The following is a 22,289-nucleotide window of genomic DNA, read 5'->3' as shown; positions in this document are numbered from 1 at the left end:
CATAGGAAATTGAGAAGAGTGAAACACTTGTGAGGCACATATTCTAATATTTGGTATTGAAAACTCACAAGTTGATGAAAGAATTGACGGAAGCAACCACGGTTCATTCCATTTCACGGTGTGAACTTATGGTTGATGATTCACTTGAATCAAGTGTCTTCACAGACATTGAGGAGGACTTAGGCCTTTGCCATAATTAAGCCTTTGTCTAACCTCCTAGAGCAAACAACTCTGGATCCTTAATTGGATAAGCCACTTAGTGGTTGGCAACTTGTGGACCATGATTCGGATTTATCTGATGAGTCTGCAGGGACTGGGAATTACGAACTCCCATTGCACCACCGGTGACCCCCTTTAAGGGTGGCTAAGGTGATTTTCTTGCAGGTACTCAGCATTTTGGAAGCTCAGTATTTGTGTGGAGGGATACACTTACAGAACTCGTGAGTGACACCCTTACCCAAAAATCGAGAGAAATTGAGTGTTGAGTGATACACCTGCAGAACATTTTTGTGAGACACCCACTGAATACCAAATTTATACCTTAAGGCAAAGTGGATACTATCACTGGAATGTTCGACTGACTGCCGTTGGAGCCATGTTGAAGATGTTATCGAAACCTTACCAGGGATCTAACAACTGGTATTGCGACCTAACAATATTGGGAAGCTTTATCATTTGGTAATACCAAAGGGACACGATTGTCAGATTTTACTCATTACTTTTCCGTTTGGAACCTATTCTTTCAGCATAGGGACCAACCCAATCAAAGTAAACCCTTCTTCTGAACTCTTTCTTCGACCCCAGCTTTAGCGTTGTGTAGTTCTCTATGGGGAGATTATCTTTTGGTACAGGAAGTATTGTACACATTCCTTGACCATATTTGATACCACATATCCTCGGAGGATTCCACAACTAAGGGGGAGAATATATTTAGGGGGAGAATATATGAAAGGTGGAAGAAAAAGTAAGTTAGCTTTCTTCTGTTGTCTACAACTAAGGGGGAGTAAACTACTCTTTAGCTGTGTAATACGGAGGAGGAGATTCATCTTTCAACTAAGGAGGAGGATTCATCTTTCATCTAAGGGGAGATAGCTACTTATCACCAAGGGGTACTTGATCAAGGTAATGGGAGGAGAAGTAATAAAAACTCTTGTACACCTCACCACTGTATTGCATTCTTATTCAGGTGGTACGTGGTATGATTCCTAGGAAGTAGTGGTATTAGTTCACCACTATCTCTAACAGAGGGAGAAGCATAAGCAAAGACTTGTTTCTTTACTTTTGAGGGATCACGGTGATACATTTATTCTTCAGTAAGTGGTAGACAGGAACTTATTCATCACCACTGAAGAATTTAAAGAAGCTGCTGATTGTTCTTTGCATAATGGAATGTTTTGAATTCTCTTCAAGACAAACTATGAGGATGATCTGGCAGGTAAGCAAGAACCAGAGAAATAAAGGTGATATGCACATTTGTTATTTCTATTCATGAAATCTGGAAATGTATTATATGATCCAGAAACTTTGTAGCATTATTTACTAGTCCAGGATTTTACTTTTTCTAGTGTTAGTTGAGTTATCCTCCAGAGGATTTGCTTGTTATGATTAACAAACAAATAGGGGGAGATTGTAAGTCTAAATGTAAAGACAACCCTATCTGTTACATAGGGATGATAACTCAACAATAGAACAGGACAAGTAAATAACACTACGCCTGCACCGGAATCGGAAGATACGAAGACAAAGGTTGAAGAAGCCATCTACAGTCTTGAAGGAATAAGTTCACTGGAAGAAGTTCATTAATATGTTCATGCCTCGGTGAAGAATAAGGATTGAAGTATTCAAGATTGTGGAAGCAATGAAGATGTTGTCCAAGTACTCGAAAGATTTCAGTGCAACCCCTGAAGCAAGATATTTCTATATATCTTGGTTGGTTATTTATAATCAACAAACTGAAGCATAAACTAACCCGGAATGACTGATCAAGTATATTATCAAGCAAAGAATTCAAGGGATTATTTCAGTTCGAGTCGTTCGTGAACCAGACCAGTGCACAGGACGTCAGGACGTACGAAAGTATTCAGTGGATTCGATCAACGGATTAATTGATCAAGTCAATCGAGCTGCTCCAGAATATTGCCAAAGGAACTTATTATTATTATATATATGTATATATATATATATATATTAATTGTGAATTACTTGAACATATATAATTCAAGTAATTATTTAAACACAATTAATTCTATATATATGTATATATATATTTTAATAAGTGATACAAATGGGAAGTCTAAGGCAAAATCTTCAAGGTATACAATCATTGTATACACTGTGAATAAATCAGGCGCCAAGTTTGACCAGAAGTCAAAACTTGCGCTTGGTTTATTCATCAGGATTTTGGCTAAGTGAAGCTATCAGTATACTGAAGGAAGGAGCGCAACATTTGACTAAAGTCAAATGTTGCGCCTCCTGTCATTGCACAAGGCGCAACTCTTCCCTTGGATTAATTCTCTAAGTCCATTCACTTGCTTACAGTGGAACATTGGCGCAAGTTTTGACTCACCTAGTCAACACACATGTACATACACTGAAGCCAAAGGAGTAACACTTGGAGCGCAAACTTTGACTTAGTCAAAGTTCGCGACTCCAAGTACCACCTTGATCTCTGCTTAAATTTTCTAAGTCACAACAGATGTACATACAGCCAACACTTGGAGCGCAACATTTGACCGAGTCAAATGTTGCGACTCCAAGTCATTCTCATCCATGACTTAAAAATTCTAAGTCATCTCAAGTCACAGGGCTACACTGTAAAGCGCAATGTTTGACTAAGAGGGGCGCCAACTTTGACTTTCACTACAGGCGCAACTTTGGTATCCTTGGAGTTAGATTTATTTTCATAAATCGAATCCGTCCAGGACGAACTCAAGTCGTCCAGGACGAACTCGTTAACCATGGTTAGTTATGAAAAGCCTATAAATATGTGACTTGTGTTCTCACAATTCATTGATCATCCTTCGGGATGAAATGGCCAAGTGCTCTGCACGGCTACTCCCACTATATATACACTCTAGTCTAGCTTTGTAATAGAAATATCCGTAGCGGTTAGAGTTTGTAATATTGAGAGTAGTGGTCATTGTAGCCAACCTTCGGGTTTGGATTTGTAGCACCCTTCGAGGTATTTATCAATATACAGATATACCTTGGAAAATATTGTGTGTTGGTTTAATATTTTCATATCCTCAGAAACCGACCCAATAAATATCCGGAACACGAAACCCATTACAGAACTGCAATTTGTTTATCCGCAAGATTCGAAAGAATTTTAAATTGTAGTGAGTATCGTATTCAACCCCCCCTTCTACGATACTTTGGACCTAACAAACCTTAAAACAATATTTGATAATGTCAATTTCGATTGCAGAAGAAGAGTTCAACAGTTCCTATTGAAAAAAATTCAGAAAGCAATATACCCTTTGAAGGTGTTTTCCAAACCAATGACTCAGAGAGAGGTGATTTCCCATGCCTTCCGTGTAAACCACCAAGATTAGCATTAGTGTGTGGACTTGGAAGAAGTCCAGATTTCACTTTATTAGTTTGGAATTATGCTCAAATTCAGACATTATATCATCATTATAAATGAAATGGATTTTTAAAGTGAGAACATGCAACTTTATGGACCATACTCTGAATTGATGGAAGACACAAAATAAACAAAACTTATAACAAAATAAAAGATTTAAGATGGATACAATGATTGTTTCCCGGGAGTGTTAATCAAATCACCTTTAATAATATGTTTGTGATGTATAAATGGGGAGCTGTAAATAAACTAAAACTTATAAATAGTAGAGAGAAAACACTCACCAGGATTATGATGCTGACCTTCATTTGGTTCAGTATTTTCTGTATTGCTATAAACCATCTGCCTTCTTCTTTTTCATGTGGAACCTTTTTCAGACACATTAGATCAAACACATCATTAGCACTTTAACAAACATAGATTTTTACCTACTTAAATGAGCAGAGGGACGTGAAATCACCAGAACCATCACTGTTTAAGGATGGAAAGTTGTCAAGATTCAGATGATTATAATTAACCTGTAAAATAAAAGATCAACAATGAAATTTACATATCTCGGTCCCTAGAATGGCTGAAACTTGTGCTATGGTGAGGAAAAAATATGGATACCTCTTTCATGGAGAGAGAAGATAGATGAAATGCTCTTCTTCTCCAGTATTAAATTTTAACGCAGTATGTGTTCTGGATTCAAATCCCTAGTCAAACCTAATACCATCTGCAAAGGGCTACAGGAGAGGAAAAGGAATAGACCTCCCTAAATTTTGACAGTGAATGGAAATCTTGTCTGCATGCCAAACAAAACCATAGCAGATCAGTGGTCTATGTTTGAAATTCAAAATCATAGTCAATTTGAATCCCAGTTGCCAAGAAGTACAGAAGAGGAAAGGATGAGAGCTGTAGTCAATTTTTAAGCGAAATTGTTTCTTGTCTGGTTGCCAAAAGAATTCAGGGCAAAGAGGTGGATGTCATGTTCAGTGGGGAAATAGCCAGACAGCAGCACGTGATTAGCATATACATACATTATATATATGTATATGTATATTATGTGAGCAAAGTCTCTTGAAGCCGAGAACAGAAAGTGCACATGGGTTGGAAGTTTCTATAGTCAAAAGTTCAGTCATTTATAGTAATTTGAATGGCATTTTTTGTAAATAAGTATGAAGAATTGGGGCAGAGGGTGTAAAAAGCCATTGAAAATGGATTCAAGATTTATGATTTGGTATTCACAGAGGCCTGTTGATTCTGGAAAAACATCGACTCTAAAGAAAACATAGCAGTCTAATTAGTTTATACAACTTTAATTTTGCCACCTTGATCATTCCAAATGCTGATAACTTAATTTAGATAGAAAATTACCATCACCATTCTGCGATAGTTTATTGAGCACAGAGCCTAAGAGTAAAATAGCATCAGATTAAAACCCAATAAAGTATATTTTTATCAAACTTACCTATCTTAAGAGATGAAGTTGTTTTTGTTTTTACTCTGATTTGATAGAGCAGAGAGAGGCCTTGTAGGAGTTTGATAAACCTGATTGGTCGTATTCAGCCGACAACCTAACAAAACAATAATACTAAGTTTAAAGGTTGACCTTGAAACATAGAATGTTAGTGAAAACAATTACTAAAAGCTCTGGAGACCACCTAAAAAGCAAAACAATGAACCTAAGTCTCTCATAAAAAATTGAAAATAGTCAGAAGTAGATTGAGATGGATTTAGTCACGAAACATAAAACACAAGCCATGAAATCACCAGAACAATCCCCCTCAACGTAGGGACACCATCCAGATTGAGATGACTGTAAAACCCCTAAAATCCATCCAAGAAACAAATAAACAAAAGAAATATCTCAACCAAAATCACCATTACAAACCGAGTACTAAACAAATATAGAAATAAGAAACATAAAAACAGAGAAACATAGTTTATAAATGTTTGTGCATTCATCTTGATACCTTCACCTAACAACAAAGAAACACAGTTTACATTTAAATTTGGTTATAAATGCAAATGTTGACCGAAATAATGACACATCACTTCAAATCTGGAAGGAATACCAGATGATCTTAAACTGTGATTGGTCAAATTTGACAGTGGAGAGAAAGAATTGGGAGGCAGTTGTGTATTCATGTTGAATACAGAACCTTAAAACCCAAAAAAAAGTATGTCAATGGTCCATTGTGGAAGAACCAATCACATTTTCTATATCTATGTTCAAATTTCTAATTAGACAAAAATAATTACTTTTAAATTCAAATCTGGAAGTCATACCGGAATATCTTAAACGCTGATTGGTGAGAAGCTTGTGTATTCATGCTGGGTACATAACCTTAAAACAATATTTGATAATGTCAATTTCGATTGCAGAAGAAGAGTTCAACAGTTCCTATTGAAAAAAATTCAGAAAGCAATATACCCTTTGAAGGTGTTTTCCAAACCAATGACTCAGAGAGAGGTGATTTCCCATGCCTTCCGTGTAAACCACCAAGATTAGCATTAGTGTGTGGACCTGGAAGAAGTCCAGATTTCACTTTATTAGTTTGGAATTATGCTCAAATTCAGACATTATATCATCATTATAAATGAAATGGATTTTTAAAGTGAGAACATGCAACTTTATGGACCATACTCTGAATTGATGGAAGACACAAAATAAACAAAACTTATAACAAAATAAAAGATTTAAGATGGATACAATGATTGTTTCCCGGGAGTGTTAATCAAATCACCTTTAATAATATGTTTGTGATGTATAAATGGGGAGCTGTAAATAAACTAAAACTTATAAATAGTAGAGAGAAAACACTCACCAGGATTATGATGCTGACCTTCATTTGGTTCAGTATTTTCTGTATTGCTATAAACCATCTGCCTTCTTCTTTTTCATGTGGAACCTTTTTCAGACACATTAGATCAAACACATCATTAGCACTTTAACAAACATAGATTTTTACCTACTTAAATGAGCAGAGGGACGTGAAATCACCAGAACCATCACTGTTTAAGGATGGAAAGTTGTCAAGATTCAGATGATTATAATTAACCTGTAAAATAAAAGATCAACAATGAAATTTACATATCTCGGTCCCTAGAATGGCTGAAACTTGTGCTATGGTGAGGAAAAAATATGGATACCTCTTTCATGGAGAGAGAAGATAGATGAAATGCTCTTCTTCTCCAGTATTAAATTTTAACGCAGTATGTGTTCTGGATTCAAATCCCTAGTCAAACCTAATACCATCTGCAAAGGGCTACAGGAGAGGAAAAGGAATAGACCTCCCTAAATTTTGACAGTGAATGGAAATCTTGTCTGCATGCCAAACAAAACCATAGCAGATCAGTGGTCTATGTTTGAAATTCAAAATCATAGTCAATTTGAATCCCAGTTGCCAAGAAGTACAGAAGAGGAAAGGATGAGAGCTGTAGTCAATTTTTAAGCGAAATTGTTTCTTGTCTGGTTGCCAAAAGAATTCAGGGCAAAGAGGTGGATGTCATGTTCAGTGGGGAAATAGCCAGACAGCAGCACGTGATTAGCATATACATACATTATATATATGTATATGTATATTATGTGAGCAAAGTCTCTTGAAGCCGAGAACAGAAAGTGCACATGGGTTGGAAGTTTCTATAGTCAAAAGTTCAGTCATTTATAGTAATTTGAATGGCATTTTTTGTAAATAAGTATGAAGAATTGGGGCAGAGGGTGTAAAAAGCCATTGAAAATGGATTCAAGATTTATGATTTAAGGGATAAATGAACCAAACTAGTATTTAAAAAGAAACACACACACAACACTCTGCTTTATATACTCATCCCACACCTCACACTACCACTCCCTCATCTTATCCTCCCCTCAAAACCACCACCCTCTCCCCCGCCGGAAAAATGCAGCTCCGGCAAGTCACCACCCTCTCCCTCCTCATCGCCATTGTCTTCGCCTCCGCCGCCTCCGCCCACAACATCACCCGCATCCTCGCCAAACACCCCGAATTCTCCACCTTCAACCACTACCTCACCATCACCCACCTCGCCGCCGACATCAACCGCCGCCTCACCATCACCGTCTGCGCTGTCGACAATGCCGGCATGGCAGACCTCCTGTCCAAGCACCTCTCGGTCTACACCATGAAGAACGTCCTCGCTCTGCATGTCTTTGCAGATTACTTCGGCGCCAAGAAACTGCACCAGATCAGCGGAGGCACCACGCTGACGGCCACCATGTTCCAGGCCACCGGCGAAGCCGACGGAACCTCCGGGTACGTCAACATCACCGACGTTAAAGGCGGGCGTGTCGGCTTCGCCCCGGAGGATAACTCCGGAGCACTCAATTCCTACTTCGTAAAGACTATCGAAGAAAAGCCTTATAATATCTCCGTAATTCACATTAGTCATATTTTATCGTCTCCCTCCGCGGAGGCCCCCACCGCGGCCCCGTCCCTCAATGTAACCGATGTCATGAGACTAAAGGGCTGCAAGGCCTTCGCAGACCTTTTGGTTTCTGAAAAAGCAGAGGACACTTTCGTTCAATCTGTTGAAGGTGGATTGACTGTGTTTTGTCCAAGTGATGATGTTCTCGAAGATTTCATGCCGAAGTACAAGAACTTAACAGCTGCTGGTAAGATGGCAGTGTTGTTGTACCACGGTGTTCCAGTTTATAATTCGATGGGGATGTTGAGGTCGAATAATGGCCTAATGAACACTCTGGCTACCGAGGGTAAAAACAAGTATGATTTCACGGTGCAGAATGATGGGGAGTCTGTGAAATTGAAGACCAAGGCCGTGACAGCTACCGTGTCCGGGACCTTGGTTGATGAGGAGCCACTGGCTGTTTACAAAATTGACAAGGTTTTGTTGCCCCGGGAGTTGTTTAAGGCCGTTAAGGAGGAGCTGGCGCCTGAGCCAGCGCCAGCTCCCAAGGGCGCCAAGAAGAAGCCCAAGGCTAAGGCCAAGAAAGGCGAGACGAGTGAGGACGAGGATGCAGCTGATGCTCCCGGGCCTGATGGATCCGAGGACGAGGATCCAGCGGATGACACGGCTAGTGATGAGAATGGTTCGGTGAGGATCAGGGGTGTGGGAATGATGGTGGTGCCATTGATTTTTGGGGCGGTCATGTTTCTTTGATTGAGCTTGGATTTGTGATCAATAATTTGGGATTATTTGAATGGGTAACATATTACATCTTGTTATAGAAATGGTTTTCTTTTTTCTTTTATCGTTTACAAAGTGTTCTTGTTAAATTATTTGCTTCTTTTCTCCATCATTCGGTTTTGTAATTATCTCAGAATTAGTACTGTGTGATAATAATTCCTGTTTCACTATGAGCTGTGAATACATTTTGTTCTTCTGTAATATGGTTTTTCAGTTTCCCTATAAATGGTCTGGCATTACATATCAACTGATAGCTGAGCAAATTAGCCATAAAACAGATATATCATATCACCAATCAACATCTCGAGGTTTTACGAGAACGTGTTTAGACTAATTTCCGCGCACCCTCAGCAATCACACTAGAATAGGAAAATGACCAAGAAAATGAGCCTTGCTTTAGAACGTGGGCAGAGGGACAAGAGATCCGGGACAGATATGTGTCGGTGCCATTCTATATAAATGTACATCTTTTCTGGGGTCTACATACAACTAATGCTTCTCTGGCTGATCAAAAATGGTGTTAAAAATATCTGTAAACAATTGAACGCACGTTGTGCTGAATCTGCAGAAACTGAACCACATGATTCAACTATAATTGCCACAATTTCATTAATGTCTTTCAGGTTCTGGCGAATCTCTGTATTTTCGTTAGATTTGAGTATAAAAATTATGCAGAGGTGTATTTAAGTTACGAAATCAGTAATTCTATTAATTTAAGAAAGAAAACGACAGGTTCTTTATAATATGAAAAAGCTAAAGAAAACAAATATATATTCTCTGCAGTTGCCCTGTCCATTGGCTCTATGAAAAGAAAGGAATCAAAGGAGTAGTATTAAGTGTTGCACTAGTCAATCTTATGACAGAAGATATTACTCTGGATCTGACCTTTTATTAAAATTTGTTTCGTAATTTAGTCTGGTCATCGATAGTATATAATTCTTACCGACAAAATGAAATAAACTAGATTGCAGCAAGTAGCTTATATTGTACTACAAATTAAACAAGAACAGCCTTTTCAAGTCTTTATTGTTGTTGGATTCAAGAAATTAAGCTAATACTGTATGTGCTGCAGAATTATGTGATGTAATTAGAAGTTAGTCATGCTTTACTGTGTTTATGTACTTTGATCAGATCCTGATTCGGAGAAGTCTGGAATCTATATTGAATCAAGAGTTTGAGTTATGTGTGCATTTTAACAGATCCGAACTCCAAAAGTCCGAGACATACCAATTGCAATAAACAGAGTATGTGTTAATGTGCTGCTGTTTTAGGCAGCACGGAGAATCCAATACAGTCATTATCAATCTTCCTTGAGCATGCCAATTGCAATATAGGGAGTATGTGTTAATGTCTTGAATATAACACTGGAATGTTCGTTCTTCTGCGTATAAGTTCACTCTGCAGATTCTTAAAAGTAAAAACTGCATCCACTGAAACATGGAAACATATTAACAGCCTTTGTAGCCTTTATTTATTCTTGTTACTATTGGGCAAGTTAGGAATCCTGGCACCATAATTTGAATACGAAATGTCTTAGCTGCTGCTTATGGATATCGAAAGAAAGTAACCTATATCCTCCCTATCCATATGCAACATGCATTGGAGGAGCATTGTGCAACGAGTCCGGAATTTACCAGCATTATACAATTTTTCATGCAAGTAGAATAATCGCGCTCAATTAGGATCACTTAACTCTGTTTCTTATTTGACTCAACTAATGCATCTGTACCATGTCATCTAATTATGAGATTGAAAACAGATGAACAGCTGTCTTCTATTGATCAATAAAGCAGTAAACTGAAATTAAGCTACTTCTTGTGCTCTTATAGCATACTCAGTCCCAGTAGGCAACTTCACAGATCATAATCTCTTGACATTGTGTGCCCAACTATGTTCTTTGATCCGTGGAATTTAATCAACATTGATTAACACCAACAGTTCAGTGCTAAGAAAACACGAAGAAGAATTCAAGAGCATGCCTACTCAACTCATAATTAACTCAGAAGTATTTATACTCAAGCAAGTTAAATTATTATGCTGTTCATGATAGCTCAAGCGATCCAGCACCAATTATTTTTTTTTAATCTTTTTATTTGGTTATCCGGTGTCCAATCCAACTTTTGTGCACCTCGACTAATCCGGAAAACTATTAGTACACTCGTAATTCGTAAACATGGTAGTCCACTTACTTCTGTGCTTCCGAGTGGAATCGAACCTATGATCTTGGGATGGTAAGTCTTTAAAGTCACGGTCTTAACCAACTGGGACACCCGTGGTGGATCCCAGCACCAAAATTTGGTTTCACTATACAACAAAAATCCTACCAGCACAAGTTGAACATATTTGAAACTGACCATTAGACACATGCATACAATGAACTTGAAAAAATTAATAATCTCGATAAATTAATAAAATTTGTCCGTCCCAACAAAAGAAAGACAGTGTATGTTTTAATCTTGAGGCTTAACAGTACAATGGCTAAAGAACATGACAAAAACTGCGCCCAACGTTCAAGTTAGAACAGAACAGAAGGTTACTAGTAGAGTGATCATTCATAAGCTATGTATGTGTACATTTTCTCTCCAATGAGATATTGATGCTTGTGTCAACTAAGCCAGTGAAATTCATGGGATTATACCCTGTACTACAATACCCTGAAGACATCTTCGGCTGCATTTACCTGCTGTGAATCTTTAACAGATAAAATAATTTTATAACTTGACTCATTTAATTTCTTACTTAGTCGAGTTCAGTTAAATTCCTAACTCAAATATATTTAAAAAAAGAAGGCACTTTTATTAGCTAATATAAATATTCAATTACTTATCCAAATATTAACGCTTTTTATTAAATAAAAAATAATGACGTTTATCCAAATAATTACGCGTTTGCATGAAAAGGATCCAACAGCGATATAATTCAGCGTCGGTCCAGTTTCGATTATATTTGTAGATGCCGTATGACTTTTTGATTAATGAATTGATTCTTTTTTATTAAAAAAAAACGAGGTAATTTTAAATTGAGCTTTTGTTATTTTATTTTATTTTTAATGAGGAGAATTGGAGTTTCTTAAAACGGGAGAGAATTCGAAAGGTCAGCGAATGAAATAAAAGCTGGCAGCAGTTACAAATTACCATAGTTGTTTTTGGGGTTTTAGCCTTCAGGCTTTCCACTTTCATCTTCCTTCTCTTCGCCAAATAAATTAAATTAAATTAAATATCGAATACACCTGAATCGAAATCGTCACAAAAATGTCTCTAGGCTACGCTCAGAAGCTCTCCTACAAAGAAGATGTCGGCTCCGTCGGAATGCCCGAGTTTTTTGACCCGAACCGTTTGCTCCAACAGAAGGTCCATCTCTCTCTCTCTCTCTCTCTCTCTCTCTGTGAATGAATTTTGTTTATATTATGCTGCTTATTTTCTTTTATTTTGTTATCATCGTGTGTTTAATATGCTTTTGTGATGTATCAGGAACCTAAAGCTAATTATATTATTGTTTATGTTTTTATTTTGTTTGTTGTGCTGAACGAGTTTTTAGGGTTTTATTTGTGATGCGTGTTGTGAATAATGTTGATTTGAGTAGTCGTTGTGTTTTGAGGGTAGGTTAAGTGTTTAGTTTTGAGTGTCTTGGAGTCCTGGTTCCGTAATTGCTGTGCATGTAGGTTGATCATAGTGTGATTTGTATGGACTGGGGCTTGGTTGATACGCGGATATGTTGTTTTCTATGTATGATAGTGTTGATATGAAGTGGTGAAGATATTGCATATACCATTATGCTTGGTGTGGTTGGAAGAAAGGAAATTGAAATTTTTGAGCAATGTTGAATGTAGTTGAGGAGGATGTGAGGTGACGGAGAAAGTGAGAGGAATGAGACTCAGTTTCTCATTGGCAAGGAAATAAAAAATGAGTGTTGCGAATATTTCACCTACAAAATATTATGAATTCCATTCCATTAATTTAACCAAATTAAATAAACGGGGTAGAACTATCTGTTCAAGTAAATGTTTGTGAATACTGTTGCTTTCTAGTTTGTTCACTATGAAGAAGTCTTGTTATAGTTTTTTGATTTTAAATTGGTACTGAATATCTCTTATTTGCCACTTTATTGGACTGGATTGTTATGTGCTGTAAATGCTGCTGATATCATTGTTTTGGCAGATTGAAAAACTTGCGCTGATGATAGAGAAGGTTGGCGACTTGCTAAAGCTCCTCTTGGCACCATGTGTTAATTTTGATAAGTTTCACCAGTTTTACAGTCTTGAATTTTGTATTACTTTGTCTACAGAGTAAGCACTTGGTGGCATTCACTGGTGCAGGAATATCAACTTCTTGTGGGATACCTGATTTTCGTGGGCCTAAAGGGGTTTGGACACTTCAAGTACGTGTCATGATTTCCTTTGTTACTCTTATTAGGTCATTTATTTGTGTTTCCTTTTTTTTAAATTTATTTTGATTCTTAAAATTATAACTTCTGTTTTTGTCGTCGTTGCTTTAAACACCTTTCCTTAAACCTGAACCAAGAAATAAACAGAATATTTTGGTAATGTGCATAATATCGTTTCAGTGTTTTAATATTAATTTGCTGTGTTGCAGCACGAAGGGAAAGGTGTGCCTGAAGCATCATTGCCATTTGATCGGGCCATGCCAAGTGTTACACATATGGCTTTGGTTGCTTTGGAAAGAGCTGGTATTCTTAAGTTTGTCATCAGCCAGGCAAGTTATCTTGTCTTTTTATGTTTTCCATTTTATTTTACAAGAAGTGGTGAAAAGTACTACTAGTGAGTGCATGTTATGTATCTGGATGTATTTTATCTCTACATGTACTTTCTTGCCTGCTGTTCTAAAAATGATGCGCTTAGACATATCAAATTGCAGCATTTTTGCAAATTTTAGCTACACTAAAAAATAGTGCAACCTTTAAATTGAAGCCAATATAAAAAAAATATAAATGATTCTACGAATATATGTTTTGGTTAGTTTTTGTGTTTTACTATTTTATAAATAACAAGCCATCTCACTTTAGTACATTATTTTATGGATGACTTGGTTTTCATTCATCCCTCTTCCTTTTCCCCATATGTATTATATTTTTCTAATAAACACATTACCTCTAATCTTACCATTTAAACTTGTTTCTTTTAGAATGTCGATAGTTTGCATCTTCGATCCGGAATTCCTAGGGAGAAACTTTCTGAGTTGCATGGGAACTCGTTCAGGGAAGTTTGCCCTTCATGTGGAGCAGAGTAAGCGCTAATTTTGTGCTCTTTTATTTATATTCAGTTTGTGTCCTAAATAATGGTTCCTATGTTCCCATTGAACTGTCCCAGGGACTTTGACCATGGAAACTTAAGTCCATAATTTGCATGAGAATCCTTTAATGTTTTTTTAACTAAATTTAATTTTTGCGAACTGCAAAGGTATTTGCGGGATTTTGAGGTGGAGACTATTGGGTTGAAGGAGACACCAAGACGTTGTTCTTCCATGAACTGTAGGTCAAGACTTAGAGATTCTGTTCTTGATTGGGAGGTATTAATTTTTTACTATTATAATTTGAGCAGAATAAGAACTTTCTAAATGACTGAATTTGGTATGAGATTGAGTTTTCATCTTTTTGACTCTGATATGTTTGTATGACATTTGTATTAACAATAGTACAGCGACCTTTCTGTTGTGATTTTGGTTGTGTTACACTTCTTGTTTACCTGTCCACATATAACTGAAGTAGAATTTTGGAGCATAAGAAAATGTGGAGTATTCTGTTTGAAGAGTATTAATGATGCCTGAACTCTGATGCATCATAAAGTGATGAAGACTAAGATGAAATGAGTCAGTAGTATAAACAGGCAAAAATCAGTTTTTACTGTATTGAACCCTGTATAATGTTGTTTTAGGCCAGAAATTTTTCATACAGGCTTAATCTCTTTGTTTTGTGGGGGTTAGTTTAGGAACAAATGATGACAAGATATATTATTGTTTCAAACTTAGGTAGTTTTTGTTGTATTCAAACTAAGCTGTTTGTGTCTCTTCCCCCTATTTATTATTACTATTTTTTTTTAGGATGAGTTGCCTCGAAAAGAAATGAATTTGGCAGAAAAGCATTGCCTGGTGGCTGATCTTGTGTTATGCTTAGGGACCAGGTTCGTGTTGAAGATATAGTTCTGTGGATATTTTATGAAATATTTTCCTCACATTTTTTGAAGGTATATCTATTTTTTTTATTTGTAATTTGTAATAATCCTAAAAATATTTTTAATACCTGTTAAAGAACTTGTCATATTCTTTTCCAGAAGTTCAGAGGGATGTCTCAAATGTATTATTTGCAGGATTCAAGAATCTGGATTAAATATTGTATATAGCATCTAACATGCTTATAATAACTAGAATGTAGGATAACTTTGGGATTACTCTTTTAATATGTAATTTAATCATGTATGCTCTTCCACCAAAATGCATTGTGAACTTTCTGATTGCTGTATTCTGCAGTTTGCAGATAACTCCAGCATGCAACCTTCCTTTAAAGTCTGTCCGTGGCGGGGGAGAAATTGTAATTGTCAACCTTCAGGTATTAGATACACACTCAGACAGACATGTATACTCTGATTAAATGGATCGACAATATTTTATATCACAAGGCGAGGATTTTTTACTAGTGCAATAAAGAGAAGAAAAAAATGTCGTGACTGTTTGGATTGGAGTTTGGAACTGACCATAAATGCTAAACAAAGATATCTTTTGCCCAAGTGAGCAATATAAAATAAGCTAAGGAAGTGATGGAGTGTTTCAAAAAAGGTTTTTTGTTCCTCATTTTTACGAGTAATTTAATGGTGCACACTACTTTTCATTAGTGGATATGAGTATATCTAGTATGTTATTTCTTGGGAAAGGGCTGCAAGAAAGCAAAACTGATCTGCTCTTGCAAGGCATAAAACATATTTCAATAAATGATTACTGAACATGGGATATCTTTTTATGCTCCCTAATATAGAAAACTGGGAAGTTTGGCTCGTCCGCTTCTTTTAAATAAGCAGAACAACCATTTTGTAATGCAAATTATCGATATTACATACTTCATATTAATTTTTTTGAAGACATACTGTAAAGAGCTATTTTAATCAACTGTAAGATTGAATTTACAAAAATAAAAAAGCAAGATTTCTAATTTTAAGTTAATTTTAGTCATTTTGCTTGCCCAAAATAAGAGTTATGAAATTTACCAGAAGTGGTCAGACAAGCCAGGTATGTTGGGATAGTGGACGTTAAAGTCCTGAAAAATTTATAATTGCATCTCTATATTCTAGTGCTTATGCATTTACTAAGATGTTAGGTTTTTCTTCTATTGCTAAAGATTATATGACTAGTTTTTGTAGTGGACCGATTTATTGATAGATGTTCACGTGTGGTTTATCTTTGCAGCAAACTCCAAAAGATAAAAAAGCAAAATTGGTGATTCATGGTCTTGTTGACAAGGTATGATACAGTTTAAAATGTTGTGTGGATGATGTGATTAGGTTAGCTGTCTATGAATTGCATTAAAATAAATATGATATCAGAGCTCTGCTCCTTCAAAATATCTGTATGAATAATGCATCACTGTGATAATCAATTTTGATTAAAAAACAAATGACTGAATTAGGTTTGCGCATATAGTGTATGTTAGTGATTGAATGGGTACTGGCAGGTAATAATGGGGGTAATGCAAATTCTTAGCATGAGGATTCCTCCATATGTTCGAATTGATCTCTTCCAAGTTATTTACGGCTGCAATTCAGGTATGCTGCCCTCAAGATCATTAAAAACTGCTTTAGCGGCTACAAACAAGTGTTTGTACCAGTGAAAAGTATATGTTTGATAGAACCTGTACGTTTTTATGCTCAGAGAGCTAATGTCCGCGTGCATGGTAAATGTATTTCAGTATTAGTGTTGTTATGTCAAGGATCCTCAAAAGGAGAAATGTTCTACTTGAGATGCTATGTCATTGTTTCAACTATATTTGATAAGCTTAATTTGGTATATGGCAGCAGTTTTGTTTTTAGCTAGAAGGCATCGGTACGGATTAGTTGGTTATAATTGCCCTCAATGAATATATCTGGCAATAAAGGACTTGTTATATTATATTTTATATTTTGATATATGCATATCGTTTCTGTTTTCGTTCTCAAAAGATTTGTCCCTTTTCTTCTGAAAAGAAGAGTGCAGTGTACACTTCATGCCAGTCATTTGACAGTTAATTAAGGTTTTGTTTTAATAGTACATGCTGATCCTGTTGTCACCAACTTTTAGGTTATCTCATTGGCTTCACAAGCTATGCAGATACTGAAACTTTGAGTTGAATATACTGTCTTGTCCACTTGTATCCAACTCATTAAAGTAGTTTTTTCTTATTGCTTTCTCATAAACTAGATATCTGGAATCTTTGCTTGGCTATTGAAATTAGTTCATGACTTGCAGGGAGTAAATATGCAAGATGGACGATTAAAGTCTGTAGCGTACATGGAGAAAGTGCCCCTTTGCCGTTTATAAAGTCAGTCGAGGTAAGATGGGGTGTAGATTCATTTCAAATAGTTTCTGATAGTTCAAAAAAAAATTACTACTACATCCTCCGGAGGTGGCTGTTGTTGCAAATTGATCGGTTAGAGTTAAATTTCGTCAGTATAAGTGGTGGATTGTCTGATAGTGCAGTCTGCCTGCCTAATATGCTTGTTCACAGTGTTTCATCGATGACATTGGCCTTTCTTAATTGTTAAACTCTCTATTTTTTAGGGGTGTATATTTATACATTTGTTTGTGTCTATCCATGAATTGTGCCCCCTTTTGTTAGTTGTAACATTTAATGCTGCTCACTGTGTTTGGTATATAGGTTTCATTCCCTGAGAGACCAGAACTGAAAACAGCCTTGCTACAGCAGCAGCCATTTTCACTGAAAAGGTACAGTGTATTTGAACTTGTTAGCTAGAATCGGAAAGGGAGATATATTCCCAATAAGGCGGGATGGAGTTTACATCTGTGTGATACTTGCTTGGTGACACGTTCGGATCAACATAGATTGTTTAGCTATCCGTTTCTGTTTCCAATTTTGAACCCACTGCTGGGATGTTTAAATACTTCAAATTGACAGGAATGGTTCCCTACTACTATCTCTGGAGAAGCCTACAACAGCTTTTGTATTGAAACTGTTTGGAAAGTAAAAGCTAAAACATACTAATAAGAATTTAATTTCATTATAAAATTTAATGAAGTTCTTTTTATGCAAAATTGATTTTTTCCAACAACTTTCTTGCAATAGGCGCAAAAGGCTTGAATGCTTGAGCTAATTTATTGAACTTTAATCTAAGGGTTTAGGCTTTTCAAAATTATAATTTGTAGAATTCATTCTCTAGTAAAGTTGAAAGAACAAAATTTAATCCGGGTCTTGTAAATTTTCATATTTTACAAAGATAGTATATATACTAATATATATTGAGTGTGCCTGTGTGTGTGAGTGTGCTCTCGTGTGTGTGTGTGTGTAAGTAGAGATTTTGAGGCGTTTTGAATTTAGACAATTACATGCGCATCTATGTTGTAAAGTCTGCGTTCGATAAGATGGTCTAAACTCTAAAGTCTTTATTTCTTGTCAACCTTGCAGAGAACTGATCAGATCAAGACCAGTTAAAGTGGTACTGAAGCTTAATTTAAGTGATGGATGTGCTTGTCGTTTCACCACTGTGGAGTTACTAGTTGACTTTGAGGTGAAAATTTGTATATAAATCTATCATGATTTACGATGTTTTTGAATTTCAGTTGTCTTTCTTGACAGAATGAAATGACAGATGCTTATCTAATTACATACTTATGATGAAATTTCTGCCCTAGATCACATTTTTCAAGCCAAGTCATTATGTGCTTTTTGCCTTGCAGGCTACTACTGACTACTTTACTCAAGATAAGAATGTTGTGTTTGAGAATCTTAGAGACACAGCCATACAGTCTGAATGCTGCGGTCAGTTATCCGTTGTTGAGAAGAAAATGCTTCCTGCCCCTAAAAAGGAAAGCATGACATACGCCGTTGTCACAAATATTACTGAGTATACTGGTGTTTCCACAAGCAGTCCACTATTCAAGGTCAATTGCAAAGGAAAACGGGGGAGTAGAAAGAAGTTATCCGGTGATGGCAAAGTGGTGGTGAAGAAGCACGAAGACCTAATTTCTGCTGAAACGCCTTTCAAGAAAGTAAGAGCTTGTTGATACATGCTTAATGGAGTACAGGTGTTCTGCAGTTTGAACCACATAGAGGAAATCTTTTGAATCTTCTTGGTACTGCACTTAAAGATAGCATGAAAAGAGTTCGCAGAATATTCACGACTGATCTTGTCCACTAGCTGTAAGTTATCGCCTATAACAAGGTACCAAGAGAGGACGCATGGTACCATTTCCCATCTATGTGCAGAACTGAAGTTGTTTTGAAATAGTAAAAGGGATTCTAGTGAGGCAAAGGTATTTTGTATATATTAATTAATGTTCCTTATCCTTCAAATCTCAATTTCGATGTGTTTTTTTGTTTGTGCTCATGAATAGTTTATAATCATCTTGACAGAAAGGAATTTGATCGATTGCTATTTGTGGTGAAAAACTTTAGAAGTAAATTTTTAATCTAACGAAGAACTAATCACGTTTACCCGTTGACCTGTCATTTTGGGATTCTGCACTATAAAAACAAATAATGTGAACAAATTGTTTCTGAAAGGCCAAAGCTACACAAACCTATAATGTGTAATCCTTTTAAAGAACAAGTGGCGGGTAATATTAATATTTAATATTTATATTTATTAAATATTTAATATTTGGATTTAATATTTTCGAAGAAAAAAACTGCTGGTCTTTTTGTTGCAGTCGGGACCCAGACCATAACTCAATAGGCACAAGTCTTTTAGAAGTCTCCTCTGACTTTGTCAAACATCAGTTAGAACCTACTCTTAATTTTAGACCTCGAATCAAACTACTAAAATCCCTGGCGCTTGCTATGCACCTTCCTTTCTGGTCAGTTTCTATGAACAATAGACAGGGAAGGAGAGACTGAGAAAAAAATGGCTGATGGTGCTGTTCAGTTCTTACTGGATAAACTAACCACAATTTTATATCAGCAAGCCTCATTGCTGGGAGATGCTCATGATGAAATTGTCGAGATCAAACATGAGCTAGAAAGCATGAAGTCCTTCTTAGCAGACGCAGAGAGGACAAAGCATAGGAGTGAGCTGGTGGAGACTTGGGTGAGGCAGGTCAGAGAAGTTGCGAATGAAGTTGAGGATGTGATTGATGAGTTCATGCATTATAAAGATGCAAGGAGAGATAGGAAGGGGTTTAAGCATTTTGTTCAGGATGTTATTGATGGCCCGAAGCACGTGAGCTCCAGGCATCGGATATCTTCCAAGCTGAGGAGGATTAAAGAAAAAGTTTGTGAGGTTTCTGACAGGAGTAAGCGTTATGCATTTGAGAGGTCGGTTGATGAAGGGAGGCGTAGAAGGCCACCTGATGACTGGTGGCAGCATCATGGGGAGTCTTCAATGTTTGATGGTGGGGATGAGATTGTGGGGATGGAGGAAGATAAGAGTAAATTGTTGGCAAGGCTGACGGGAGCTGATCCAAGACGGACTCTTATCTCAGTGGTTGGCATGGGAGGTTTAGGGAAGACTACTCTAGTTACAAAAATTTATAATGAGCAGGCGATTCAGGGATTTGATTGTTGTGCTTGGATATCAGTTTCGCGGATATATGAATCTGATATTGAAGAGCTGCTGAGAAGCATGATCAGAGAGTTCTTCAAGGCGGAGAAAGTGATGGTACCAAGCAACTTGGGCTCAATGGACTATAGGCATCTGGTGGGAATGCTGATAGAAGTTTTACGCCTTAAAAGGTACTTTGTTGTTTTGGATGATGTTTGGAGCATAGATCTTTGGATTAGAATAAGAGGGGCATTTCCTGATAATGGCCGTGGAAGCAGAATTCTGTTTACCACGAGGAATGAGACTGTGGCGAATTCTGTAGGGCCTGGAAGCCATGTCCATCGGCTTGAGCCTCTGAAAGAGGATGATGCCTGGTCTCTTTTCTGCAAAAAGGCTTTTTGGACTGATCCTGACCGGAACTGTCCCTCAGAGCTTGAATCATCCGCGAGGTTCATTTTGAAAAAGTGTGAAGGGTTGCCTCTGGCCATAGTGGCAATTGGGGGCCTAATGTGTTCGAGGAACAAATTGGCAGTGGAATGGAAGAAAGTCTGTGATAGCCTCAATTGGCAGTTAAGCAACAATCCGATGCTTGAACGAGTAAAGGGCATATTGCTGTTGAGTTATAACGATCTACCATACAACCTGAAACAATGTTTCTTGTATTGCTGTGTTTTCCGTGATGGCTACCCAATCAAGAGAAAGAAGCTGATACGCCTTTGGGTGGCTGAGGGGTTCGTTTTAGAACAAAAAGGGATGACACTGGAGGAAGTTGCAGAGGACTATCTGACAGAGCTTATTTACCGGAGCATGATCCATGTCACAGAGACTAGTGATGTTGGGAGGGCTAAAACATTTAGATTGCATGATGTTATGCGGGAATTAGCAATGACAACTTCTCAGAAAGAAAATTCATGTGCAGAATTTGATGGCAGGGACTCGAGGCTTGAAGAAAGAATCCAGCGCTTATCAGTCTACCACAGAGGTGAAAACATCCAGATAAGTAAAAAAACTTTGCATCACCTTCGCTCTCTCTTCGTTTTCCAAATAGATGAATGCTTTTCATTCTCTTTATCTGCAATGGCATCAAAGTTCAGATTACTAAGGGTACTTGACTTACAAGGAGTCAATATTGAAACAGTACCAGGTACATTGGTTAACTTATTCAATTTGAGGTATTTAAACTTGCGAGAAACAAAGATTAGGGAGCTTCCTAAGTCGATGGAAACACTTAGAAACTTGCAAACCTTAGACTTAAGAAACACTGGTGTAAAAAAGCTACACAAGGATTTATCTAATATGCAAAAACTTCGTCATTTGTTTTTGGGCTGCAGCAAGAATCACAATTCGGATAGTCCTGGTTTCTGTCATGGATTCCCTGTACCAGTAGGGATAGGAAGACTACGAGATTTACAAACTCTGACGTGCATTGAAGCAAACGAGCAGCTAATCCAGCAGCTAAGCACTTTGACAGACCTCCGGAGGTTGGATATCACAAACCTGACACCAGTTTGTGGGCAAAAACTGTGCACTTCGATCCAGAAGATGACAAACCTCTGTCGTTTAAGTGTCACAGCAAGTGAAGATCAAGAACTCACGCTGGATGACTTAGCCATACCACCGCTATTCCTCCAGAAGCTGACTTTAATAGGAGTGTTGAAGAGGCTGCCTCCATGGCTTGAATTACTAGATAGCTTAACTCATCTTTACTTAGGCTCGTCTCGTATTAGAGATGATCCGCTCTCTCCTCTACAGAATCTGCCTGCACTCGTGTTCCTTGAGCTTAACAAGGCGCATGAAGGTAAGACATTGTGTTTCAAGAAACACGGGTTTCCTAAACTTGTCAGACTGAAGCTGCGGGAG

General features: G+C 37.2%; 3 protein-coding genes across 3 annotated transcripts; all 3 read left to right on the top strand.

Annotated features, from left to right (window-relative positions):
- The first annotated feature begins 7,347 nt into the window (after nt 1-7,347).
- LOC108223569 (fasciclin-like arabinogalactan protein 2) lies at nt 7,348-8,935 on the top strand. The gene has a single exon (XM_017397892.2). It carries the CDS (start codon nt 7,472-7,474, stop codon nt 8,705-8,707), a length of 1,236 nt encoding a protein of 411 aa, XP_017253381.1. The 5' UTR covers nt 7,348-7,471; the 3' UTR covers nt 8,708-8,935.
- Nucleotides 8,936-11,859: 2,924 nt separating this feature from the next.
- Nucleotides 11,860-19,277, top strand: LOC108222889 (NAD-dependent protein deacetylase SRT1). Its single transcript, XM_017396850.2, has 14 exons — nt 11,860-12,084; nt 12,892-12,921; nt 13,019-13,111; nt 13,327-13,446; nt 13,876-13,976; nt 14,151-14,259; nt 14,791-14,870; nt 15,217-15,295; nt 16,147-16,200; nt 16,412-16,502; nt 17,182-17,264; nt 17,591-17,658; nt 18,356-18,458; nt 18,628-19,277. Exons 1-14 carry the CDS (start codon nt 11,986-11,988, stop codon nt 18,952-18,954), a joined length of 1,437 nt encoding a protein of 478 aa, XP_017252339.1. The 5' UTR covers nt 11,860-11,985; the 3' UTR covers nt 18,955-19,277.
- Nucleotides 19,278-19,660: 383 nt separating this feature from the next.
- Nucleotides 19,661-21,966, top strand: LOC108222888 (disease resistance protein RPM1). Its single transcript, XM_064093509.1, has 2 exons — nt 19,661-21,573; nt 21,761-21,966. Exons 1-2 carry the CDS (start codon nt 19,794-19,796, stop codon nt 21,814-21,816), a joined length of 1,836 nt encoding a protein of 611 aa, XP_063949579.1. The 5' UTR covers nt 19,661-19,793; the 3' UTR covers nt 21,817-21,966.
- Nucleotides 21,967-22,289: the final 323 nt, after the last annotated feature.

This window comes from Daucus carota, chromosome 5, assembly GCF_001625215.2.
Source record: "Daucus carota subsp. sativus chromosome 5, DH1 v3.0, whole genome shotgun sequence".
NCBI lineage: Eukaryota > Viridiplantae > Streptophyta > Magnoliopsida > Apiales > Apiaceae > Daucus > Daucus carota.
This window is presented reverse-complemented; position numbering and strand designations above follow the sequence as displayed.